The 27,680-nt window shown below is 26.6% G+C and overlaps 1 protein-coding gene across 1 annotated transcript; it reads right to left on the bottom strand.

The window, feature by feature from the left end:
- Positions 1-27,369, bottom strand: LOC141904338 (uncharacterized). Its single transcript, XM_074792924.1, has 2 exons — positions 27,340-27,369; positions 1-708 (listed from the first exon to the last, which is right to left on the bottom strand). The coding sequence occupies exons 1-2, from the start codon at positions 27,367-27,369 to the stop codon at positions 1-3; spliced, it is 738 nt and encodes a 245-aa protein (XP_074649025.1).
- Between the last annotated feature and the right edge of the window lie 311 nt (positions 27,370-27,680).

The raw sequence follows: 27,680 nt of genomic DNA on the forward strand, positions 1-27,680 counted from the left end.
TCAAAGCGCTATCTCCTGGAAATACTGCAAAAACAGATATTTCTTTAGAGCGTTGCGAAAAGATCCTTCGTCAACGGTGGCACGAATGGAAATGGGTAGACTATTCCAAAGGTAGGGTGCACAGCTAGAAAAGGCACGGTCGCCATATTTGGATTTAGAATGAGGAACGTGTAAAGCAAGGCTGGTAGAAGAACGAGTGCGCCCCTCTACCCTACGTAGCAGATTTGACAAGTAAACTGGAGCAGATCCATGGATACAACGGTGTACGGTTGACAAGATCTTAAACTCGATTCTGGCCTGGACAGGCAGCCAATGGAGTTCTATGAGAATAGGTGTTATTCTATCAAACTTCCTTTTACGACGCACTAATCTGGCTGCCATATTTTGTACTCGCTGAAGAGGCGCTAATGTTTTTGCTGGTAGTCCGTAAAGTATTCCATGGTTAAAATCAAGACGGGACAGGACGAAAGCATGAACTAATTTTATAGTGCTGTTTTGGTCCAAGAATCGGCGTATGCGACCAATTTTATACAAAGACGCGTAAGCGGCTTTACAAGTACGTTTAATATGCTCCTGCATAGTCATACCCTGGTCCAACCAAGCCCCTAGGTCCTTAACAGACTCAGAGGTTGTAATCGGAACACCGTCTACTTCAATCTCAGGCACTGATCCAACTTTTCTCGTAGACACAAGATTAACAGCCTCCGTCTTTGGAGGGTAAATATGTTATACAAGAAGATATTACATTTGAAATAACATTTGCTCCTGTTAATGAAATTGTATTATCAAGTTTAGTTAAAGATATGGGTTATAAATTATCGAATATATGTTTAGAATATGAGTAATAGGGAATATGTTGTTTCATACCAAAGGTCGAAATGTCGAGCTCATAAAAAATGAAAAATATGAAAATAATAACAATTTCTATTTGAATTAGTAGCGAAACTCATATAAAATGAAAAATAATTCTCGCACACTCGAATTTATTTTTCATTTTATATGAGTTTCACTCCTAATTCAAATAGAAATTATTATTATTTTCATATTTTTCATTTTTTACTCACTAGCCCTTTCAACCTTTGATATGAAACAAGATATTCCCTATTACTCTTAAAATATTCATATATATGAATAAAATATAAATTAATAACTTCTAAAATCAATTTTAATAAAAAATTTAGTATTAAAATGGAAGCAAATAAGTACTACTGTCCAACATGTAATATCAATATAGATAAATCCCAAAAATCAAGACACAATAAAACTAAAACACATTTAGAGAATAAATTGAAACTAGAATATTTACAGTTATATTCAGAACAGTTAACAAAGGCAAAGAAATTTATTGAATTATGGAATAATGATCCAAATAATGAACAATACGTTGAGGAATTTGATATCAAGGATATGATTTAGATATTTCATGTCGGTTGTTTCTATTTACATAATTATATATAATTATGATTAGCGCATGCGCATTAAGCAAAACCGCGCATGAATGCGCGCTTTTGCCCAGTGGTATTATTTAGATATCAAGGAATCGAAACTGACTTATCAAAAGCAGCGAGGAATGAAAAAGGATGACGTTGGTCGAAGAAATGGTAGAGGATTCTAAAATATTAACCAATTTAGTAAAAAAATACGTATAATAAATGGAACCAGAACAACCACAAATCATCAATATTACAAATAACACTGCTGGTGTTATAAATATATACTACAAGAAGTGTTCTAAATGTGAATTAGATAAATTAGCTTTAACAGAATTTAGTAAGCGTAAGATTAGCAAAGATGGTTTTCAATATTGCTGTAAAACTTGTTTTAAACTATATACCAAACAATATCGAGAAGATAATATAGAACATTATAATTATTATATGGCAGAATATATGAGAGAAAGATATCAAACAGATCTTAATTTTAGATTGAAACAATGTTTAAGATCTAGATTAACACAATTATTCAACAAAGAAACACATTCAGAAACATTATCTAATTTGTTGGGTTGTTCGGATGAATTTTTCAAATCATGGATAATATATCAATTCGATGATAAAATGAATATAGATAATTATGGGGATTATTACCATATTGATTATGTGTTACCAATATCTAAATTTAACATGAATGATGAATACAATAAAAAACTAATTTGGAATTGGAAGAATTTAAGGCCTTTAGAAAAGAAGGAAAACATAATTAAATTTAATAAACTAGATTTACAGTTATATTTAGAACAGTTAACAAAGGCAAAGAAATTTATTGATCAATGGAACAATGATCCAAATAATGAACAATACGTTGAGTCTTTAATGAGTGGTTAAAGAATAATAGATTTTAAATAAAAAATATTAAAAAAACAATAACTTCAACTAGCTAGTGAATTCTACTATATTTTTAATATTTTCTTTTCAAAAAAGAATACTTTATATCACAAATAAAAAATACTAAAAAAACAATAACTAATACTAAAATTCTTTAGCTTTAACTAGCTAGTATCATTTGAAGAATACTTATAATATTTTTCTTGCTTTTTTCTCTAATATAAATGTCAAAGAAATCGAGTAAGAATAATATTGATATTGAAAAAACATTAGATGATTTGGGCATTAGTGATAATAAGGATATTCCGGCCAAAATTGAAAATAATATTCAAGTTAATTGTAATATAGATTATGAATACTATTTATATTGTAAACACCATCTTGAACTATTGATTGCTAGCGGGAAGTGTAAACAATTTTTAACTAAGACCATTACTTTTCAAGAATTAGATGCTATGAAACAAGATGAAGTAATAAAATATTTTAAGATTTATGAAGAGTCAAGATTAGCTAGAATAAATGATTCTATTTCAGATGGTATTGTCAAATGTTATTCTAAGTTATGTAACCAGTTAATGCCAATTGATGATGAAAATAAATTATATAGTGATTTGAAAAGTGACTATTTAGTTATGACTGAATTACAAAAATGGGTTGGTTATGCTTCATTCCAATTAGGATCGGTTATGACATTAATTTCTACTGGCGTCATTACATTTTCGAACATCAAGCCTATGGAATATAAATCAGGTAAGAACGAAACAGATGTACTACAACCAAACAGTGAAACAGAAAATGAATCAGAACAAAAATTAACTAAAATAAATGAGTGATGGCGTTAAGAAAAAGGCTAGATCAGAGAAACAAATTAAATGGGCAAGAGAATTAGGTAAAAGATCTTCAGAATTAAAAAAAGCTAAGAAAAAGAAATTAACTGGTATAAATGAATCACAGACTTTATCTGATATTAATTCAAATAATAATCCATCTAATTCTTCTAATCCTGGAAGTAATTATAAATTATATATTACAATTGGATTAGTAACAGTTATTATATTATCCGGTGTAATATATAAATATAAGTATAAATCTGATTATAACAATAATGATTCCGATGACAATAAACCTATCATACCAAATAAGTCAAATGATAAAGTCATTGAAAATAAGATTATAAGATTATTATTAATGGATTAATTAAGATGAAAAAAGAACAGTATTTAAGAGATTTATATTATAACCCAGAAAGTGAAGTATCATATTCTAACGTTTCAGAATTATGGAATAAAATTAAATCTGATAATGAAAATGGTAAAATAAAATATAGTGAATTAAAATCATGGTTACAAAATCAACCAACATATCAAATCCATAAGAAAATGGATAAAAATTATTTAACAAGAAAAGTTATGGTTTCATATATCGATCAACAATGGCAAGCAGATTTAATTGACATGCAGAACTTAGAAGAATACAACAAAGGATATTTCTGGATACTGAATGTTATAGACATATTCAGTCGATACGCATGGTCAATTCCAATCAAAAATAAAACTGGAATAGAAGTTACAAATGCTTTTAAATCTATATTTAAAGAAGCTATTCCAGATAAGATACAATTTGATGAAGGTAAGGAATTTTATAAGAAACATTTCAAAAAACTATTATCTGATAACGATGTAGATTATTTTTCAACACACTCAGATAAAAAAGCATCTATTATAGAAAGGTTTAATAAAACATTGAAAACTAGAATGTGGAAATATTTTACTGCTAATGAAACATATATTTATATCGATGAGTCTATAAATATATTAGATGATTTAGTGAAAGGTTATAATAATTCTAAACATTCAAGTATTGGTATAATCTTATTTTCAATGACTTTATCATTTGACTTATTTGGTATGATAGGTTTATTGTCATCGGAATCATTATTGTTATAATCAGATTTATACTTATATTTATATATTACACCGGATAATATAATAACTGTTACTAATCCAATTGTAATATATAATTTATAATTACTTCCAGGATTAGAAGAATTAGATGGATTATTATTTGAATTAATATCAGATAAAGTCCAAATTCTCCAAATTTAACTCTCGACTTCCAAATCTATTAATCGATTTAATTGACATGAAGAACTTAGAAGAATACAACAAAGGATATTTCTGGATACTGAATGTTATAGACATATTTAGTCGATACGCATGGTCAATTCCAATCAAAAATAAAACTGGAATAGAAGTTACAAATGCTTTTAAATCTATATTTAAAGAAGCTATTCCAGATAAGATACAATTTGATGAAGGTAAGGAATTTTATAACAAACATTTCAAAAAACTATTATCTGATAACGATGTAGATTATTTTTCAACACACTCAGATAAAAAAGTATCTATTATAGAAAGGTTTAATAAAACATTGAAAACTAGAATGTGAAAATATTTTACTGCTAATGAAACATATATTTATATCGATGAGTCTATAAATATATTAGATGATTTAGTGAAAGGTTATAATAATTCTAAACATTCAAGTATTGGTATAATCTTATTTTCAATGACTATATCATTTGACTTATTTGGTATGATAGGTTTATTGTCATCGGAATCATTATTGTTATAATCAGATTTATACTTATATTTATATATTACACCGGATAATATAATAACTGTTACTAATCAAATTGTAATATATAATTTATAATTACTTCCAGGATTAGAAGAATTAGATGGATTATTATTTGAATTAATATCAGATAAAGTCCAAATTCTCCAAATTTAACTCTCGACTTCCAAATCTTCCTTATGCTTATGGTCTTCCAAAAATTCATAAACCCAATTCACCGTTAAGACCGATCATTTCTAATATCAATTCTCCATCATATCGGCTCTCCAAATATCTGGCTAAAGTACTCTCCCCGGCTTTGGGTACTTTTTCTGATTCTCACATTCGTCACAATATGGATCTTTTAGACAAACTCAAAAATCTCAAACCTAATGGACAGAAATTTATATCTTTCGACGCTGTTTCCTTGTTCACTAATAAACCATTGGAACCAACTCTCAATTTCTTAAGAAGAAAACTCCCGGACTCCAATCTTGATCTCCCAATTCCTGTAGAATGTTTACTTGAACTTTTGGAACTCTGTACTACCAATTTATATTTCCGATTCCAAGACAAATTCTATGAACAAATTTTCGGTTTCGCTATGGGTAACCCATTATCCCCGATTTTGGCTAATCTTTTCCTTGAACACTTTGAATCCGAAATTCTCCCTAAGTACGCTGGCTCTAAACCTAACTTTTGGATTAGATATGTTGATGACATTCTGAGCTTAGTTTCTGATAATTTTGATCTTTCCTCTTTTATCGACTTCATCAACTCCCAATATCCATCTTTGAAATTCACTTTTGAATGGGAACAAAATGACCAAATTCCGTTTTTAGATGTTCTAATTCACTATAAATTTTCTCATTTGATTTTCTCAGTCTACCGTAAACCGATCAACGCCGAGGCATACCTTCACTTCTTTTCGTTTACTGCCAAATCAATCAAAATCGGTCTCGCTCAAGGCCTCTTTCTCCGTGCACTGCGGATCTGCGATGAAACCTTCCTTTCGGCTGAATTTGACCATATATCCAACTCTCTTAGAAAATCGGCTTACCCTGATCACATTTTGAAAATTGCCATTTCTAAGGCTAAACGTACTTTCTTCAATTCTAAACCTCCAGAAAATAAAAAACACATTTCAGAGTTCATTGTAGTTCCGTATGTACCTGTTTTGGAAAATTTTCGTCACTCTCTCCCTTTATTGGATAAACAAATCATTTTCACGTATGAAAACAAAATTAGTAAGACTTTGGTTAAAAACAATCAATCTAAACCTTTGGACTGCGGAGTTTACAAAATTCCTTGTTTTGGCTGTGATGAAATTTACTTTGGAGAAACTGGTCGTGCTTTAAAAACTCGAATTTCGGAACACAAAAAGGATATGATAAATCAAAAACCGGCTAGTGGCGTAGCCAATCACGTTTGGAACACTGGTCATCGTTTTAATTTTGATAAAGCCGAAATTATTTATACTTCCAGCAATTACACTAAACGCCACATAGTTGAGTCTGCCCTAATTACTCGTCACTCAGATATTAGTACCAATTTAAATAATGGCTTTTCTCCGCATAATTCCTTTCTTTCTAAGTATATTACTTCATGCCTTGCCAAACACTAATTATTTACTCACTCACCAATTTGCTCAATTAACCTGTCCTCCTCTGTATATATACCCCTGTTTTAAGTCTATTTCTCACACCTGACGATGATCTCTAGGGTGAGATCGAAACGTCGTGTCTTTTAAATATTTTAGATTTAATAAATAAATTCTTGTTTTTAAATTCTTTTAATCTGTAAATAGTGGGATTTTATCTTATTGGTATGAAACCTATACAAGCTAGAAAAGAAGATAATTCGGAAATAGTTTGGAATAATTTATATGGTGTGTTTGTAACATATGATTTTGGAGAACCTAAATTCAAAATTGGACAACACGTTAGAATATCTAAATATAGAAAAACATTTTATAAAGGTTATACCCCTAATTTTACCGAAGAAATATTCAAGATTAAAAAGACAATATTAACTAAACCATTTGTTTATAAATTAGAAGATCTAAAAGATGAAGAAATATTAGGTTATTTCTATGAACAAGAATTATCACTTGTACCAAATCCAGATGAAATAGAATACAAAATAGAAAAAGTATTGAAAACAAAAACTCTTAAAGGAAAAAAGTATTCTTTGGTGAAATATAAAGGATACGATGATAAATTTAATGAATGGATTTTATCTAGTAAAATTAAAAGAATAAATGAATAAAGATTTATTAATATTTGAACCGCATAATATGTTAGTTACTGGTGTAACCAATTGTGGTAAAACACATTTCATATTAGATTTGTTAGAAACTATTTATAAGAATCATTTTGATAATATAATATTATTTTGTCCTACTTATGAAATGAATAAAACATATAATAGAGATATAGTTAAGATGAAAAAAGTTATTATATTAGATCCTAAAACAGTAAAAGAAAATTTAGATAATTGTATTAAAATAGCAATTGATACTTAATAAGGATCAAATACATTATTCATTATAGATGATTGCGCAAATTTACATGATTCAAAAGTGAGAGAAAGTGAGTTATGTTATTTAGCTTTCTCTGGGAGACATTTCGGGATAACAACATGGGTTTTAAATCAAAAATATAATTCAATTGTTAAAGACTTTAGGGAGAATATAAGATTTCTAGTTTTATTTTATAACAAAGATAGAAAATCTATGCAACAATCATTGGAAGAAAATCAAATTATACCTACTGAATTACATGATGAATATATGAATAAATTAAAGAATAATAAAGGTTCAAAATTATTACTGAGACTACATTTTCCCTATGAATATAAGTTTATAAAATAACTATTTATATATCTATGTATTAGATACCCTATTAGATACCCTAATACCTGATACCCTATTAGATACCCTAATACCTGATACCCTAATACCTGATACCCTATTCGATACCTTAAATACTTAAAACCCCCTTTTTTATTTACTATTATTTTATACAATTTTCAACCTTTATTATTATTTGAGTGTTAGATAATCAATTTCTGAATCACTTTCACTATCAGACCCCCCTAACAATTTATTCAAATTCTCTACCGTATCTTCTTCTAATTCTTTATTATTTTTATACTTATTCTTCACCTTTTTACCGAATCATCAATAGTTGTTTCATTGTTATGCTTATTCATCCAATCAAATTTATCTTTATTATCAATGCGCTTTCCTGTATTTTCATTATTATCTTTATTAGTGTTTGCTCCTAATATTTCATTTACAGTGTTTGATCCTAATATTTCATTAGCATCGGTTAAATCTAATTCATCTTTATTAGGTGTTGCTAATAAAAAATCTTCATATAATTCTTTACCATTTACTTTTTTATTTGAAACAAATTTTGTAACATATCTAAATGGGTGTTCTATAAATTCTCTTAAACCAACACGATCTATTACATTAGTAATATGTGAATTTGTATTCATATGTTTATTCCAATTTGATGGAGCGTTTGAAAATTCACCTTTACAATAATCACAATAATTTCTATTTTCACTAACATTTAATATTATTGCATTATTATATGTAGAAGGTATTACATTATTAGATGTAGAAGGTATTACATTATTAGATGTAGAAGGTATTACATTATTAGATGTAGTAGGTATTACATTATTAGATGTAGAAGGTATTACATTATTATCAATTACATTACTTAAATTATCAACAACACTACTTTTATTATTATCGATTTCTATTAGTTTAGTTTTATAAATTTTGAAAATAGGATCAAATATCAAAGCTATATTACAAGGTATTACATAATATAAACCATCATTATTTTCATGTGTATCGATGTATGGAATATGTTTTAATACTTCACCTCCTTCCATTTAATATAAGATTTTTTATTAAAGTTAAAATTTTAATACATAACACTATCTAATTGTGAATTTACAATATTTAATTGCGCGTCAGATATAATATAAATGTGCATTTTGAAATTTAGACTTCCTTTTTTCTTTTTCATGAATAATTGTATTCCATCTTTAGTGTTCTGTAATTTTTTTCCAGAACCATGTAATGAATTATCCTCTGTTGTTCTAAAATCTAACCATAATGCATATTTATTACCGGTATAATAATCAATTTGATTAATATTACAATTTTCAGATGATTTTACTTTTTCATTCATAAAATGTTTTCTAATTTCTGGCCATTGATCTATCATTCTCATTCCTTGACAAAATATTTTATTTTCTATTCCTTTGATAGTTATTTCTACTTTTGTTATTTCAGGATTATAATACTTATCGACCTGTATTGCGCCATTAGAATATGTTGCAATGGTAAGAAATATTAATATACCTTTAATAGATCTTCTTGGGAAGTTAATATTCTCATTAATAATTTCATCATTTGCATTAATAGTTACGGTTTTAAATTTATCAATATAATCATATAATAATGAAAATCCTTGATTGTATTGAGTTTGAATTATGCTTGAAATATTTTCATTAGTTACTGTGTCATATTCTAAACATATATTCGATAATTTATAACTCAAATCTTTAACAACGCTAGATAATACAATTTCATTTACAGGAGCAAAAGTTATTTCGAATATAACGTCTTCTTGAATTGCGTATTTATATAAAGGTGCATTATTATTTATCAATTCAAAGTCTAATGGAATTTTATATTTGCTTCCATAAATCTTTTTTATCAAATTATCTGCGGTACGAGTTACTATTGCGTCATTAGCTCCTGATCTTAATTTATTATGGTTTTCCGATTGAATGCCCTGAAATATCATATTATTTCTATTTTCTTTAGTTAACCATAAATCTTTATAATGCATAAATAAATTATAATCATCTAATGAGAAAACTGTTTCTGGACCAATCTTTATTGTTAACTTTTTAATCAAATATCTTCCAACATTATCAACAACATAATTGTTATCATGGCCAGTTACTTTTATATCAGCTGATAAATAAATACTATTTGGAACATAAAAAGTATTTTGTGTTAATCTCGGATTTCTAACATATAAAGTTTCATCAGGATTAATATTAGAAGGGTTATGAGTAATTATATGATGTGATCTTTCTGCTTTAATAGCATTAGATATTCTATGATTCTTAGAAGGATTGATATAACTCCCACTCATTTATTTAACAAAAAAATTAATTATTTATTTTTAATCATGTTTACTAACCCAAAAATAATAGCACTTACAACTGTAATTAAAAATAAAATAATATGTTCAGCAGCAAAGTTAATAATGTTTCCTGCAGATTTCAATAGAAAACCAACAATTGATGCAATAATTCCTGGTAAAGCTGCAGCAGATTTCTTTGATAGTTCCCATAAATATTTTGCTAATTTCTTTAAACCATCCTTAACTTTATCTTGTATTGAATTATTATCTGGGGGTTTATCTGGTTTATTGGGAGTAGGGAGTAGATTTTAAAGCATTTGATATTGCTAAACCAATTGTTGTAAATAACATAGTTACAGCTGTTAGAATTGAAAGAATTGTTATTCCTTCAAACTTAAATAATAATTTTTATTCTATCTTTCAATGATATTCTAGAATCTGGTTTTATTAGATATCTTTTAAAAACATCTTTTAATCTATTAATATTATAATCATATGATTTTAATAATAATTTAATTTCTTCGTTTTGTAATTCTATGTTATATTCTAAATCATCTTTTTCTTTTCTAAACGTAATTCTTTTTGCCTATATTCTATTTCATCAAGTAATTGATGATCTAAATCAGACTTTAATTGTTCTATTTCTTTATTTTTATCAGTCAATTCTTTTTCTAAAGTTCTAATTTTTAAATCTCTTATTTCTTTTTCATGCGCAATTTTATCAGATGCATGTCTTATACTTTCAATTTCTCTTATTGCTTTACCAGAAAATATATCTAAATCCTCTAATTCTTGTTTTGTTGCATCAAGTAATCCCTTCGGTAAAAGTTTTTCAGTTTGAACTTCTCTTGAATTAGGTCTACTAGTTTTGGAAGTTTTATTCTGTTCAGAAGTTGTTTCCGGTTCTAAATTATTATCGATTGTTTCAAATAAGTCATTAATTCTTTGTTTAAATACTCTTTTATTTTGATTTATTTCTTCTTGTGTTACATCTTCTATTTCATTACTATTATAACTTATTCTTTTAATTCTATCTGGCTCTAATTTTTCCAAAGTTGATCCTGCTAATATTTTGTTTATTTTTATAAGAGATGTTAATATAATAATCATCTTTCAATTTATAATAATATTCACCATCTAAAGATTTTAATTCTTGTACTAAAAGTCTAGCGCCTCTATCATTTATATTATATCCAGATTCTTTAAATACATGTTGAAAATCATACATAAATTCAATATTTTCTAAATTTTGTCTTACTAAACCTTGATTTTCATTTTCAGGATTTATTCTCGATCTAGTTCTTCTATCAAATTCATCTGTTGATTGGCCTTTAGAACCACTATCTGCTAAATTAGAATTATATGCTGATTCATCATCATTATCAAAATTAGTTTCTGCATCATTATAATCATCATCAATATATCCTTCATTATTATTTCCCATGTCATCCAATGGAATATCTTCTCCACCTTCTGCCATTTACATAAAAAAATTAAAATTCAAAATATAATATTCCTCCGATTACAATTCCTATACAAGTTATAGATAATTTAGTATTTTCATGGGATTTATTATCATCATTTATTTTAATTATTTCATGTTGAATATTATCAGTTTTTATATTTTCTGATGTATTATAATCTTTTATTTTAGAATCATTATTTAATTTAATATCATTAGTTTTAGTTTCTGTTGATTGAATATGTTTTTTATTTTTTTCACCTTCCATTAATTTTGGAGCAGTAATAATCTTTTTATTTGTATCATTTAAACCAAATGAATTATTCATTGTTGCAGTTTTAATTAGATTATTATAACCAATTATATTTCCCATCTTTAATACTAAATCATTAGAAATAATTAATAGATTAGGGCCTATACAATAATTTAATCTAATATGTGATTTATCTAAAAAATTTTGATATCTTACAATGTTTTCTGGAATCGATCTATTTTTATCATTATGAATTGAATCTTCAAATAATACTTTAAATTGTTTTTGTGTATCGAATGATGTATTTAAATTTCCAATTATTGGGGATCTTGTTTCAACTTGTGCACCTAAAATACATATCAAATAAGTTCTAATAGATTGATTTATTCTTTGTAGACCTGATTTTGTAAAACCTTCATTATTTTCTAAAATAAAATAAACCCAACCATTATTGTTTTCTTGTTTTAAATTATCATAAAATGTCGGTAATTTATTGAAATTTAATGTTTCTAAATCCTTAGTTTCTATTTTACCATAACCTAATTTATTACTATAGATATTATACAAACTATTAGATGGTATGGGAAGTGCACAATATTCTGCAATCTTTTTAGGGCAAGGAAGTGATCTTATTGTTCCAATTTTTGTTCTAAAATCAGAATTATTTATATCTATATTAAATTCATTACAAATTTTATAAAACTTTGATAAATTAATATTATTATCTAATTCTTTAAAATACCTAGATTCTGGTAAAGCGCACTCTAATTCATTTAATATTATTCTGATTTGAAAGTATGTATGAAATCTATATAAACTTTGAATTAATTTATATTTAGACTTATTCAAATGATCATTCCACTTAATTCCACAAACTGTTGTTGCACAATAAACAGCAAAATTTAATTGGTTCTGCCAATACTTCATATTAGATTTTAATAACCATGGTTTTTCATCTTTCAATTTTTTAAAATCAATTAAATATACATGAAATATATTTTCCATCTTTGCATTCAAATTATTATTTTCAGTAACATAAATTTCTAAATTAGTTAATGAATCTAAAACTTCATTTCTATATGTAATATCTTTATTAAAATCTATTGCTGGAATATTATATTTAATTGATTTATTATATTGGAAAGCTTTTGGAAAACTATCTACCATTTATATAATTAAAAAATTAATAATTTATTAATTCTTTTAATAAATTATCTTGTTCTTCAACTGTTATATGACCATTTAAACTTATTATATAATCTAGTGTATTCTTCAATTTATTAATCTCTTTTATATTAGTTTTCATTTTTTCTTTATTACTTTTTATATTTAATTTTGAACTTATACCAGTTAAAACACTTGATGATAATCCTAACAGACCAATTGATATAGCTAAAGGTGTTAATGGACTGAATATTGCTAAAAATGTTATTACAGAACTAATTGTAACCGAACCACTAATCATGAGATAATATATAATTTTACTTTTTAAATACTTTTTCTTTTTTATCTTTAAGTCACTTTCAAATTCTAATATTTGTTTTTCTAAATATGTTTTTAGTTTAGTTTTATTTATATCATGAGGAATAATATCAATATTATCAACTTTATCTTCCATTTATTTAGCAAAAAAAATTACTAATTAGTAAATTTATATGCTACAAATATAACAATAACTGTTCCACCTAAAATCCATATTATTTCATATTTCTGTTGTTCTTTACTCGGGGTATAATAATCTGATAATTTAGGTCTGTATAGATGTAATTTTTCTTTATTGGTTACCGCGTTATATAAACTCATTGCATCATCAACTGATTGAAAATCTCTATGCGAAATCTTCTGATCATATAATTCTTTATTGATGTAATCCATATAGTTTTGTCGTTTTTCTCTATATTCTTCTGCTGCTTTATTATATTTCTCTAATGCTAAGTTATGTCTTCTTTGTTCTCCTAATGAACTATTTTTATCAATATGCTTAAATAAATATCCACCATCAGTAAATGCTAAAGCGTTAACAATTGCCGATCCTATAATAGTTATAATTGCAGAAGCCATTTATTTAGTAAAAAAATTATGCATTTATATGGGAGGAATAAATTTTTGTTTTTCCAAATAATCAATAGTTAAATTAGATAAAGTAACTGCTAAAGTTAATTTTAAAATATCATTTATATCAAATCTATCAACATTAACACTTCCCATTTTGAATACTTTTTTTAATACCATTGAATAACCAACAGTTCCAATTGATAGTAATGCACCATTATATAATCCAGTTATTATCCACTTATTATCACTCATTTATTTATCAAAAAAATTACTATCTTCAAAATATTTAGTTATCTTATTTATAATTATTTCAACATTTATTTCATTACTAGTTTCATTTGTATATATTTCAATTATTATTTTTTTAATATCATCGATGATAAAATCTTCATCTAATTCATAAAATCTTAAAGATTCTCTAATTAAATTAGTAATCTTTTCTACATTTAAAGTTTCTTTATCTATTGTTGTTTCATACTCAAATGTTGTTTCATTAGAAAATACAATATTTTTGATTTGTGTAATTACATCATTAATGTCAAATTTCATTTCTTTCTCATGTTTAAAATCAAACCCAAAACATATACTCGGTCCAACAGTTATATTCATTTATATAGTGGAAAAAATTACTCTCTACATCTTATAACTAATTCATATATCACAGAAAAGTTATTCAAATCAATTAGATATCCATTATGATTTCTTATTTCTAATTTAAAATTATTGAATTTAGGAATGCATGGTTTGAAATCACATTCTGTTAAATTATAATTTATTTGAGTTCGAAATTGTTTAACATTTTTTAATGGTAAAATATTTAATATACTAGAATTACAAATTGTTTCTTTAGTTGCTTCGAAAGTTTTTGTAGGCTCGATTAAATTGCAATAAATATGAAAGTGTGTAAAAGGTATTATATTTGAGCTGCCTTCTGCGTTTCCAGTAACTGTAAGAGGTTTAATTCCTAAAATTTTAGCCAGTGGTTTGTTTACCATAAATTTATGTTGTTCATTAGATATCTTTATTCTTATTTTATTAGTACTATCAATTTTATTAAATTTAATTTCAAATACAGAAGTGCCCCCGATTTTCAACCGAGCTCTTCTATTAATTTCCTGCGCTAATGATTCTAAATTATATAATCCTGGTTTTAAAAATATATGAAACCATTTATCTTTATTTCTCATATAAATCATAAACCCTCTATGTTCAAAAGTTTTATCCGATACATTGTAAAAAGAATTACATAAACTTATATTAACTAATTTTAAATCTACACAATTCTTGAATTCTCTATCTAATTGTACTAGTAAATCATGAGATTTATAATTTGTAAGCCTTCTAGAATCAACAAATATTCTGTATTCTTTTAATTCCACCATTTATTTTACATATTTTCTTATTCGAAATCTATTTCATGATGCCCCTTTTCATTCTTACCTTTGTATACGAAATAGAAATCACCAGAACATAATTCTTCTAGGTCTTCACTTGATAATCTATGAAATCTATCTGGTAAATATGTTCTGAATTTATATGTATTTCCTTTTAATCCTTCATATTCTAAGTGTATAACTAATTTATCTACATATTTGTTAGTAATTGTATCAATATTTGTAATAAGATATTTCTTATGGATTATTAATTCTTTTAACTTCTTAAATTTATAATCTACTGATTTGACATTTGAAGTATCTTTGATTCTATCTAGAAATGATTTGTTGTTCTCACTGTGTGTTTGTTTACTCTCCATTTATAATACATATTTTTACTAAAATTTGATTAACACGTTAGAATTCTTTTCATTATCTCGTTCTCTTTTGTTTCTTCTCTTTTAGATTTTAAGTATTCATCTAAATTACAACCATAAGCAACTGTATGAATTCCATCATCTAAAATATATCTTTTATCATCAAATGGGTTTAGACTTACCTTTTCAATTTCTTCAATAAACATTTCATGATCTTCATATCTTAAACATCTCATCTTATGTTTTCTAACTTCTTCATTGAATATACAATTGATGTAATCTTTGAAATGAATATTCTTTTCTACTACACTTTTGGTTATTCCTTTTAACTTTTTAGCTTCATGTTCTTTAGTTTTATATGAATACATTTTAGATCTAATACCTATGAATTCAATCATTTCTTCACCACCTAATTCATCTTTGAATTTACCGGGAACTTTTTTATTATCATTGCTAAAAAATTCATGATTTTTAGGATAATTACTGAAATCAAAATGATGTTTTAATGTTTTTAAATCATCAGTTATGTTATCAGTTTTTATCTTTAATATGTAACTGTCGGTATCAAAATATAATATTTCTATATGTTTTTCTCCAAAAAGTGGTTGTAATACATTATAATAGAATTCATACATTAGTAATTTTGATAATTCTAAAACTGAAGCGCCAACATAGATTGGTTTATTAAATTTCATTGATGTTCTTCTCATTTTAACTGCAGCTAAATTTTCATCAAATATTCTGTTACCAATGAACTTAGGATATGTTTGTAAATGTCTAATTCTTTTACCATTACTGACTAACTCAATATCATTTCTATTTCTAATATTTTCACAAGTCTTGCCATAGAATGCATTATTCATTAACTTGAAGAAATCTTTTTCGAAATCAGTTTTAGCTTTAGTTCTCTGTTTGGTGTTAAAATCTATATATTTTTCTAACCACTTAGATTGGCTGAATGAAATATATCTACGTACTTTTTTTAGAATCATTCCTTGTTTTAGATAAAACTTTAACATTCTGTAATGTACTACATAATTATATTTATCTTCTTGAGTTACCATTAACTTTTCTGTATGAATATGATTTTCGGGTTTAATTTTTTTTTGGTAATTTGATAATTCTTCATGAGTTACAGTTTTATGTTCTTGACAGTAAGCTAGATTTCTTGATTTAAATTTTTTATCTTCAGGATATTCTAAATCTACATCAAAGAAGTAACCAGTATCTGAATCATCTGCAATATCTAGAATTCTTTTCTTCCAATCAAATTTATCATTATTTTCATTCTGTAAAACTTCAGTTAATTCAAATACTCCATAAGGTTGTGGTTCCATCATTGCCCAACCATACAAATTATTTGCATCTATATATAATAACTTATATCCGGGGTTATCATTTACATTGAAATATCTATCACCTAATACACCTGAAACTCCTCCTCTTATAGATTTTTCAAATAATAGTAATTGATCTATATTTGTTAACAAATCCATTTTTATATCTGTAAATTTCAATCCACGATCCCATGTTAAACCTGGTGATGAATAACAATGGCAAGGATCAATGTTAAAATATTTTAGGTTTACATCTCTAAACCTTTCGAATATATCGGTTAATAATAATACATCAGATTTTAAATATATATATATATACTAATTGCCCATGATTTTCTATTTTGAAATGATTCCAAATATTCAATGTTCTATTATATACTTCATCTTTAACATATTCATTTTTTAATTCATCATAAAATTGTTCTTTTAATAATTCAGTTATATTGAAATCATTATGTGATTTATAAAATGAATATGGAATTGCTCCTTTATATCTCATTAATTGAAAATCATCATTATTTGGATGGTGTTGTTTTAATATTTTTAATTCTTCATCAACTAATGATTTTGATAAGTTATCTAATGAACTACCTAGAAACCTATATGAATCTATAAATCTTAGACACCCAAATTGGAAAGATATATAATTCTCAGATGTTTTAGCTAACATTCTAAATTTATAAGTTGGTATTTTAGCAACATCTTTTGATCTATATGAATTTAATCTTTCTATTTCATTATTAATTTCTTCTATCTTATGGCACAGTTGCTTGATGAATAAATGTGCATCATATCCTGATAGATTATGAAATATAACTGGTACAAAATTAATTTTCTTAGCTTGTAAGTTACAATTCTCATGTGCAGCGCCTCTAAACTTTCCATTCAAATGATCATGGTCTCTTACTTTTTTATCTTTATAATTAAATATCTTTTCACAATAATAACATTTATCTGCAAACGCAAATTCTTTATTTGTATTCAATAATTTACTAAATCTTATTTCATATTCAATTAATAAGTCACAAAAATGATTGATAACATTTTCATTTCTATAATGATAATATTCACTTTCAATTAGTTCTGGATAATCAGATTTAATATATAACCCGAAAGCTGCAGCTGATTGATGAATCTTTTTAATAGTATTTGTTTTTGGTGGTTCATCTGAAAAATCATTTTCATTAGAATTTAATTTCTTTCTTTTATAATATATTTCTTTTCTATCTTGATCAGTTAATTCTTTATTTAATGATTCAAAATCTCCATATATAACAAATGGTACTTTATTTTTGTAATCATATTTTTTGAATTCTAATATTTTATCCTTTTCATTTGGTAAAACTAATTTACAATAATCATGATTTTCACATAATTGTTTATGATTTAATAATGCACTCTCATTACTGAATTTATGTAAACATTTTCTACATAGATATATTTTACGAGCATAATCATTTTCTGATTTAAAAAATAAATCAATTTGTTTAATCCACATATAATGATTTTCATAATATAGTATATCTATAACATCGTTTGAATCATAATCATTTGATAGGTATAAAGGTTCTAATGTATAATGTTTTATATTGTTACCTTTTGTTTTTGGTAATTTGATTAAATCGAATACATTTATCTTTATATTATTATCTCTTTCTATTTTTGGGATATTTTTAATTCTAACAGGATACTTATCTATCTTATAATTATTTTCAAATGGTTTATAATGAGTTAATCTAAAACTATGTGTAATATCTTCTGTTGGATGTAAACAACTTATTATAGCCCATAGAAAACATTTATCATCAAAATTTTGTACATTTATAACAGCATTAGTTTTAAATGGTAGTTTAATATAACTCGATGCTTCAATATCTGGTTCTTTATAATATGATACATTATTTTCATCAATTGGTTTCGATTTAGTTAACTTATTATATTTTGTGTTATAAACATGTCAAGTCATAAATATTATTTCATCAAATATTAGACCAGATCCTTCAAAATATTTCTCTTCTATTTTAGTTTTTACTTCATTATAACATTTATCTAATTTATCATCTATATGTTGTTTTGAAATAATATGTTGTGAATGAGAATTTATATTATATATTGGTTTATCTTCAGATTTTATGAATTTAACTTTAACTGATATACTAATTTTAGGATATTCAACATCAGTTATTATTTTTATTATTTCTTTCATATTTTCTAAATGTTTTTTATTTTCTTCTAATGTTTTTCCTTTATGAAATTTAAACTCGATAGCTGCTGGACCAATATCACTTTTAAATGCTTCGGTTATCTCTATATCTTTTTTATTATCTAATGAATTAATATAATTTCTTCCATGTACGGTCTTTTATTGTTTAATTTATTTCTTATTCTTTTAATTGTCTTGTGTTTCTTATCATTATCTTTATCAATATGATCTTCACCTAAAATATCATTATTCTTATTTCTAGTATGACTTTTAGATTTTAAATGTTCATTATAATATCTTTTATCACTGAATGATTGATTACATGTATCACATTTGTATGTTTCTTTTTCATTCTTTAATTCATCTAATTTAGTTTCTAATATATCATCTTCATATTCTAATTTTAATTTATTCTCTAAATGTGTTTTAGTTTTATTGTGTCTTGATTTTTGGGATTTATCTATATTGATATTACATGTTGGGCAGTAGTACTTATTTGCTTCCATTTTAATGCTAAATTTTTTATTAAAATTGATTTTAGAAGTTATTCATTTATATTTTATTCATATATATGAATATTTCAAGAGTAATAGGGAATATCTTGTTTCATATCAAAGGTTGAAAGGGCTAGTGAGTAAAAAATGAAAAATATGAAAATAATAATAATTTCTATTTGAATTAGGAGTGAAACTCATATAAAATGAAAAATAAATTCGAGTGTGCGAGAATTATTTTTCATTTTATATGAGTTTCGCTACTAATTCAAATAGAAATTGTTATTATTTTCATATTTTTCATTTTTTATGAGCTCGACCTTTCGACCTTTGGTATGAAACAACATATTCCCTATTACTAATATGACACAGTAACTGATGAAAATATCTGAAGCATAATTCAAACCCAATATCATCAATTTAAAATTGTAACTATTAATGCAAATGATGAAATAATCAATGAGAATAGTAACTTCCCAAGAAGATCTATTAAAGGCGTATTAATATTTTTTACAATTGCAACATATTCTAATGGCGCAATAAATGTTGATAACTATTATAATCCTGAAATATCAAAAGTAGAAATAACATGTTACACGCGGGTCAAAGACAAATCCTCAGATGTGGAGTAAACGTCCAAGCTAACAAGAAACTGCCAACAACGGCTATAAAACAGCGCGACACTTTAATAGCTCCAAGAACGGCCTAGGTCTGACTGACTAATACAAGCCCGGCAGTGGTATATATATGAGCAGGCATTAAGGAGGCGCAAATTGTGACAGCTGGATTAAACCAGTGAACCACTGCTGGAAATGCAAGTCAGCCAGGCAGTACAATACAACTCTTACAATATAATACCAGGTAACAAACAATTGAAGGTATAGCAAATAAAATATTTTGCCAGGGAATGAGAATGATTAATCAGTGGGTAGAAATTAGAAAAAATTTTATGAATTAAAAAATAAAGTCATCTGAAGATTGTAATATAAACCAAATTGATTATTATACCGGTAATAAATATGCGTTATGGTTAGATTTTAGAACAACAGAGGATAACTTATTACATGGTTCTGGGAAAAAACTACAGAACACTAAAGATGGAATACAATTATTCATGAAAAAGAAAAAAAGGAATCAAAAATTTCAAAATGCACATTTATCTTATATCTGACGCGCAAATAAATATTATAAATTCTCAATTACACAGTGTTATGTATTAAAATTTTAATTTTAATAAAAAAATTTATAATAAATGGAAGGAGGAATATATGAAATACAAAGTCCAAGTGAAATGATATCAGATATATATTATGTAATACCTTATGATGAATATAGTAAGTATTTTGGAGAATGCTTTAATCAATTCAAATATAGAATAAGTAAAATAGAAGATAATATTGAATTTAAAATAGAAGATAATATTGAATCTAAAATAGAAGATAATGTTATACCTTCTACATCGAATAATGATAATTATAATACGAAGATTGAACCTGATATCAAAAACCAAAAAGACAAATGAAAAATATTGTGACGTATGTAAGAAATATATATCATATAAAAATTGGGCAACTCATCTTAATTCAATCAAGCATGATAAAAATAAGAATAAGAATATGAAATATAGCTGCAAGCAGCGATAACGGGTTTCTGCCTTTCTGGATAGAATGTCGTTGAGGGATGCGAGCAAAGATTTCACGCGAAATCAGTTCGTTACATTCCGTTTTTTGAAAGAGTGCCACCTAGGGGTCAACTCACAACATGGATATGTTGACCCACATGTGCTACTACGCGCATGTGCTACTACGCGCGAAGTACTAATGTGCCAGGTTTTGGGGGGGGGGGGTGGATAACATCGAGAAGACCGAAGCTACGGTGTTTTCAGCATTCCCTAGTGACAGTTTAAGCGCATATTCGGTTATTATTAGTTCCGAAAAAAGTTGACTAGATAAGAAAACCGAATTTTGCCCAAAGCACAAATTTGGCCTATAGGGTAAATTTTGCAGGAGGGAAGGCCTTATAGTGTTACTATTAGTAGAGGAGTGACAAGTCAGTCGGACAAGGCAAGCGATCAGATGGGGACTACAATTCACATATGAAATTGACGTCCAATAACCATTATAAAAACAAAATCACGAACGGTACCATCATTCCCCATTACTCACTGTCACTGGTTGCTGGCTGGCCTGCAATTATTCTTTATCGGTGCAGTGGGTAGGTATTTTCAACTGACTTAGTTCTTTTATGACATCACCAACGCCGCTGCGTCACGATGTGATGTACATGTACAAGGGACCTCCAATTTGTGATGTATGTGATGTATAAACTGACTTTAGACCGTTTAATATCGACGATAACAAGGTATCACCGACGCTGACATTTTCTGACGTTAATTAGTATGACCCGCCTTTTGGACCGGACCAATTCAATTCAAATAAGAAAACGCGTACCGGTACAGTAAATAAATAAACCGCTGTTGATTTTTCGAAGTATTGATATCCACGAACCCAGACTATACTATTATAGAATGTTTAAAAGGAACTGCTTTTAATAACAGTATGAATAAACTTACTTCACAAACAAGGAAGTACATTTTTAACTTGTGAATGGTCGAACCCAGTTATTCACAGTAACCTGGGATTTGGATGACCTCGGATCCTTCCTTCTTTATTTATTTATGAAATGACGTCACAAACTTTCAGATTCGCGCAAGTATGCGCGCCATGATTGATGATTGCTATTTCCACCGGTGTTATCTTTAAGTAACTTCAAGTTTAAAATAGGAAGCACAGTTCATCCATAGAAACTACGCGCAGAAAGTTGTTAGTAGTCAAATCTAATAGAAGATGATTTTTATGTGACGAAACTCAGTGGAAAATATGTAAAAATAACAATCAGCAGGAATCCAATAGGGTTCCTGCTGAGTTAGCAGAAACCCTAATGAATTGAATAATAATAGTGAAGTTGATAATGATAAAACTGAAGAAGATATTAATAATGATAAATATTGTGAGGAATTTGATAAATATATAAGTCGTAGTAATTTTCAAAACATAAATTAACCCAAATACATTTGGATAACGTAGAAAGAAATATATGTGAAAAGTGTAATGTTGTTGTATTAACTAAAGATAAAATTAAACATTATAATTCTATTGAACATACAATAAAAGCTATTGATCCAAAACACATTTATAGAGTACCATGGGTATTTTTTTATATCGAAAATAATAATAATAGGAAATTTATATAGATCAATTTTCATCGATTTTGTAAGAAATAATCCAAATGTAGTATTATCAGATGTGAAAAATAGTTGGAAAAATATAGATAAATATCCAGGTGATTGTCCAGGGATACCTTATTTCTTCAAATTTAAAAGGAGAGATTTTCTAACAGAATTGAAAAAAATTGCTGCTAATGATGATAAAAGTGATAACTTTGATGAAATAATTCAATATTACAGTTATGAAGATTTTTCACAAGATTTTATTAATAGGATTAAAAATGATGAAAAAAATAAATATAAAAATATATGTGAAGATCAATTAAATCAATATATCTATTTAAATTATGAATTGTTTGCTAAAGGTTTGAGGGCTAGCGATATTATCATACCAAACAATTAGGTGAAGTTGAAGGCAATAGAAGATCAGAAGAATTAAGAGATGCATGGCAATAATTGTGGTTAGAATTAGAATCAGAAAAGTAATTTAAAATATAAATATAATACCCCCTTATGTCTTTAGTACTTTTAGTACATAAAGAGTAAATCTTTATATTATTAGTACTTGAAAAATGAAATAGAACTAAGGAGAATTAAGGAGATAAAGACCCATATATATATATATTACTGTTTCAATAATAATATTCATTCATCACACAGATTTATTATATATTACTGTTTCAATAATAATATTTATTCATCTGATAGATTCTATATATTACTGTTTCAATAATGATAAATATCATAGATTCGTTATACATAAAAATTATCTATATATTTTTTTTTCTAAGTACTAATAAAATAACGATATATTCTTTATGTACTAAAAGTACTAAAGATAATAAAGACATAACACATAGATTTATAATATATATTTGATTCACTAATAAATATCATAGATTTATTTATCTCACAGATTTATTATTTATATTTGATTCAGCAATGATAAATCTATGTGTCTTTATTGTCTTTAGTAGTTTTAGTTTTAAAAATAATTTAAATCAGTACGAATAATATAAAGATTTATTCTTTATGTACTAAAGGAACTAAAACTACTAAAGACAATAAAGACATAAGGGTTTCAATTAAAATCATAAAATGTTTTTTTGTTCATTCATACATTAATTGAAAAATTAAAATAAATAATATTTATTTTTCTTAAAAGGGAGTTTTAAGTATTAAGGTATCTAATACGTATCTAATACATATCTAATACGTACCTAATACAAAAATGCTTAAAATGTCTTACTTTTATAAATTTATATTTAGAGGGAATTTGTAGTCTCAGTAATAATTTTGAACCTTTATTACTTTTTAATTTATTCATATATTCATCATGTAAGTCAGTAGGTATTATTTGATTCTCTTCCAATGATCGTTGAATAGATTTTCTAACTAGAATAAAACTAAACATCTAATGTTTTCTCTAAAATCTTTTACAATTGAATTATATTTTTGATTTAAAACCCAAGTTGTTATCCCAAAATGTCTCCCGGAAAAAGCTAAATAACATAACTCACTTCCTCTTACTTTTGAATCATGTAACATAGCACAATAATCTATAATGAATAATGTATTTGAACCTTTGGAAATATCAATTGCTATTTTAATACATTTATCTAAATTTTCTTTCATTGTTTTAGGATCTAATACAGTAAACTTTTTAATCTTAACTATATCCCTAATATATGTTTTATTCATTGAGTAGGGCAGAATAATATTATATTATCAAAATGATTCTTATAAATACTTTCTAATAAATCTAATATGAAATGTGTTTTACCACAATTTGTTACCCCAATAACTAACATATTATGCGGTTCAAATATAAATAAATCTTTATTCATTTATTCTTTTAAAATAAAATTTTAAGATAAAATCCATTCATTAAATTTATCATCATACCCTTTATATTTAACCAAAGAATACTTTTTTCCTTTAATAGTTTTAGTTTTCAATACTTTTTCTATTTTTTATTCTATTTCATCTGGGTTTGGTACAAGTGATAATTCTTGTTCATAAAAATAACCTAATATTTCTTCATCTTTTAAATCTTCTAATTTATATACAAAAGGTTTAGTTAATATTATCTTTTTAATCTTGAATATTTCTTCAGTAAAATTTGGTGTATAACCTTTGTAAAATGTTTTTCTATATTTAGATATTCTTACGTGTTGTCCTATTTTAAATCTAGGTTCTCCGAAATCATGTGTAAACAAATGTTCCATATAAATTATTCCATAATATTTCTGAATTATCTTCTTTTCTAGCTTGTATTGGTTTCATACCAATACTTGAATGTTTAGAATTAGTATAACCTTTCACTTAATCATCTAATACATCGATATATTTATATGTTTCATTAGCAGTAAAATATTTCCACATTCTAGTTTTCAATGTTTTATTAAATCTTTCTATAATAGATGCTTTTTTATCTGAATGTGTTGAAAAATACTCTACATCGTTATCAGATAATAATTTTTTAAATGTTTATTATAAAATTCCTTACCTAAACCAGTTTTATTTTTGATTGGAATTGACCATGCGTATCTACTGAATATATCTATAACATTTAATATCCAGAAATATCCTTTGTTGTATTCTTCTAAGTTCTTCATATCAATTAAATCTGCTTGCCATTGTTGATCAATATATGAAACCATAACTTTTCTTGTTAAATAATTTTCATCCATTTTCTTATGGATTTGATATGTGGGTTGATTTTGTAACCATAATCTTAAATCACTATATTTTATATTTTCTTCATCGGATTTAATTTTATCCCATAATTCTGGAACACTAGAATATGATACTTCACTCTCTGAGTTATAATATAAGTCTCTTAAATATTGTTCTTTTTTCATCTTATTTTAATCCATTAATAATAATCTTGATTTAGTTTCGTGTATAATAGGTTTATAATCATCACTACTATCATCATTATCATTATCATCATTATTATTAGATTTGGATTTATACTTATACTTATATATAACACCAAAAAATATAATAACTGTTACTAATCCAATTGTAATATATAATTTATTTCCAGCATTAATTCCAGCATTAGAAGAATTAGATATATTATAATTTGAATTAATATCAGGTGATTCATTTGTAACAGTTAATTTATCTTTCTTAGCTTTTTTTTTTAACTCAGAAGATCTTTTACCTAATTCCCTCGCCCATTTAATTTGTTTCTCAGATCTAGGCTTCTTCTTAATAACATCACTCATTTATTAGGGTTTTCTGACTTTCGTCGAAAACCCTCTTGAAATTCTGTTGATTATCATTATTATTATATATTTTCCGCCGATTTCGTCAAATAAAATTCATCTTCATTCAGATTCGGCAACTGACAGCTTCGAAACGAAATGTATAAATTGATACTGTAATAACGGTCTCTCTGAACCAACAGATTGTCTAAATGTACTTTCCATCCTATTTGAAACTTAAAATTACTTATTAGGTTACTGTAAATAAAGAATTGAATTGAATTGTTAGACAACAAGCACCGGCGAAATAACAGTTTGTGACGTCATTTAGTGAGTAAATAAAGGAGGGCTCCGAGAATTTCCGAATCACGGGGTCTATACTGGGGTTAGACGATTCAAAAGTTCATAATGTACTTGTAGGTTATTAAAAATATTATGATATTTGATTTGGTTTGGTCTAAATTTAATTAATGAGGAAACCAATGAAACTATGCTTAGAAAATATTGGTAATAAAGTAATTTTGAATTTAGTGCGTACCATGCTACTGCTCAGACGCCATTTTGTATTTACATGCGCTCGAATTGATTTCTCGCTATAAACTTGTTTGTGTATTGTTGTGTTGTGTATTAGCTCTAGTGAACAACAACGTAAAAGGTAAGGATGAAGCACTTTCTTGTAGTTGTTTATAGCCGGCCCACGACAATGACTGAAACATGTTGAAAGCACGAATTTTTGGTGGAGGAAGTCGGGCCGTACGTGCCGTACTATTTCATCCTCCGGCCCTTGCCAAAGTTTGATTCACCTGCCTGGGCTCGGTTCCACAGTTGTGAGTTATTAGAGTTAACTCTTGAGTTAAAATCAGTTCAATTTCAATATTTTAACCCTTGTCTGTATCGCTGATAGATGAAAGCAGAAAAACTTAAGGAAAAACCCAGTTTATTTCAACTGATCATTTAAAAAATTACGGATCAAAACGTCGCAAGCATGGGTGACAGAATATTTAGTAGTAGTAGAAAGGAGGGTCTAACTGCAGTTTAGGTCACCTTTCCACTGTGCGGCGCTAGTGTTATTAAAGAATAGTGTTATAGTTAGGTTAGGTACATAACCATTAGGGACACCTAAACTGCAGTCGCTCCGAAAGGAGAATCTACTAGTGTTAGAACTTCTGCTGAATTCACACCAGTCTCTCGTGGGTGTAGTTAAGTCACTAGATGTCTTACGAGTAACAAGGTATTGACTATTGGATCCATAATCATGGTTTGATAGCTATTCAACAGGTCAAATTGTCCACATTAAGTAGGCTAACATCATGCCTAAAAGAAAAAGACGTGCTGGTGGCTTTGATCCAAAAAAGGTAAGATTTCTCATGACAATTTTTGACTTGCAAGTGCTCGATTCATGGGAGTGCTGCGACGACGTACACTATATAATTGTTACGACGATGTATTATTTTATGCCATATGTCACGACGTATTGATGAATTACCGACGACGTAAGTTTTTGCGACATCGTAAAATCGCCACCTGGTGGCACTGCACATGTTAATTCAATTTATAATTTT

The sequence above is a fragment of the Tubulanus polymorphus genome, chromosome 4 (assembly GCF_964204645.1).
Source record: "Tubulanus polymorphus chromosome 4, tnTubPoly1.2, whole genome shotgun sequence".
NCBI lineage: Eukaryota > Metazoa > Nemertea > Palaeonemertea > Tubulaniformes > Tubulanidae > Tubulanus > Tubulanus polymorphus.

Coding starts and splice junctions, on each gene's coding strand:
- LOC141904338 (XM_074792924.1), bottom strand. CDS start 27,369: ATGGATCCAATAGTCAATACCTTGTTACTC. Junction 709..27,339: donor TAGTCAATACCTTGTTACTC/GTAAGACATCTA, acceptor TACCCTCCAAAG/ACGGAGGCTGTTAATCTTGT.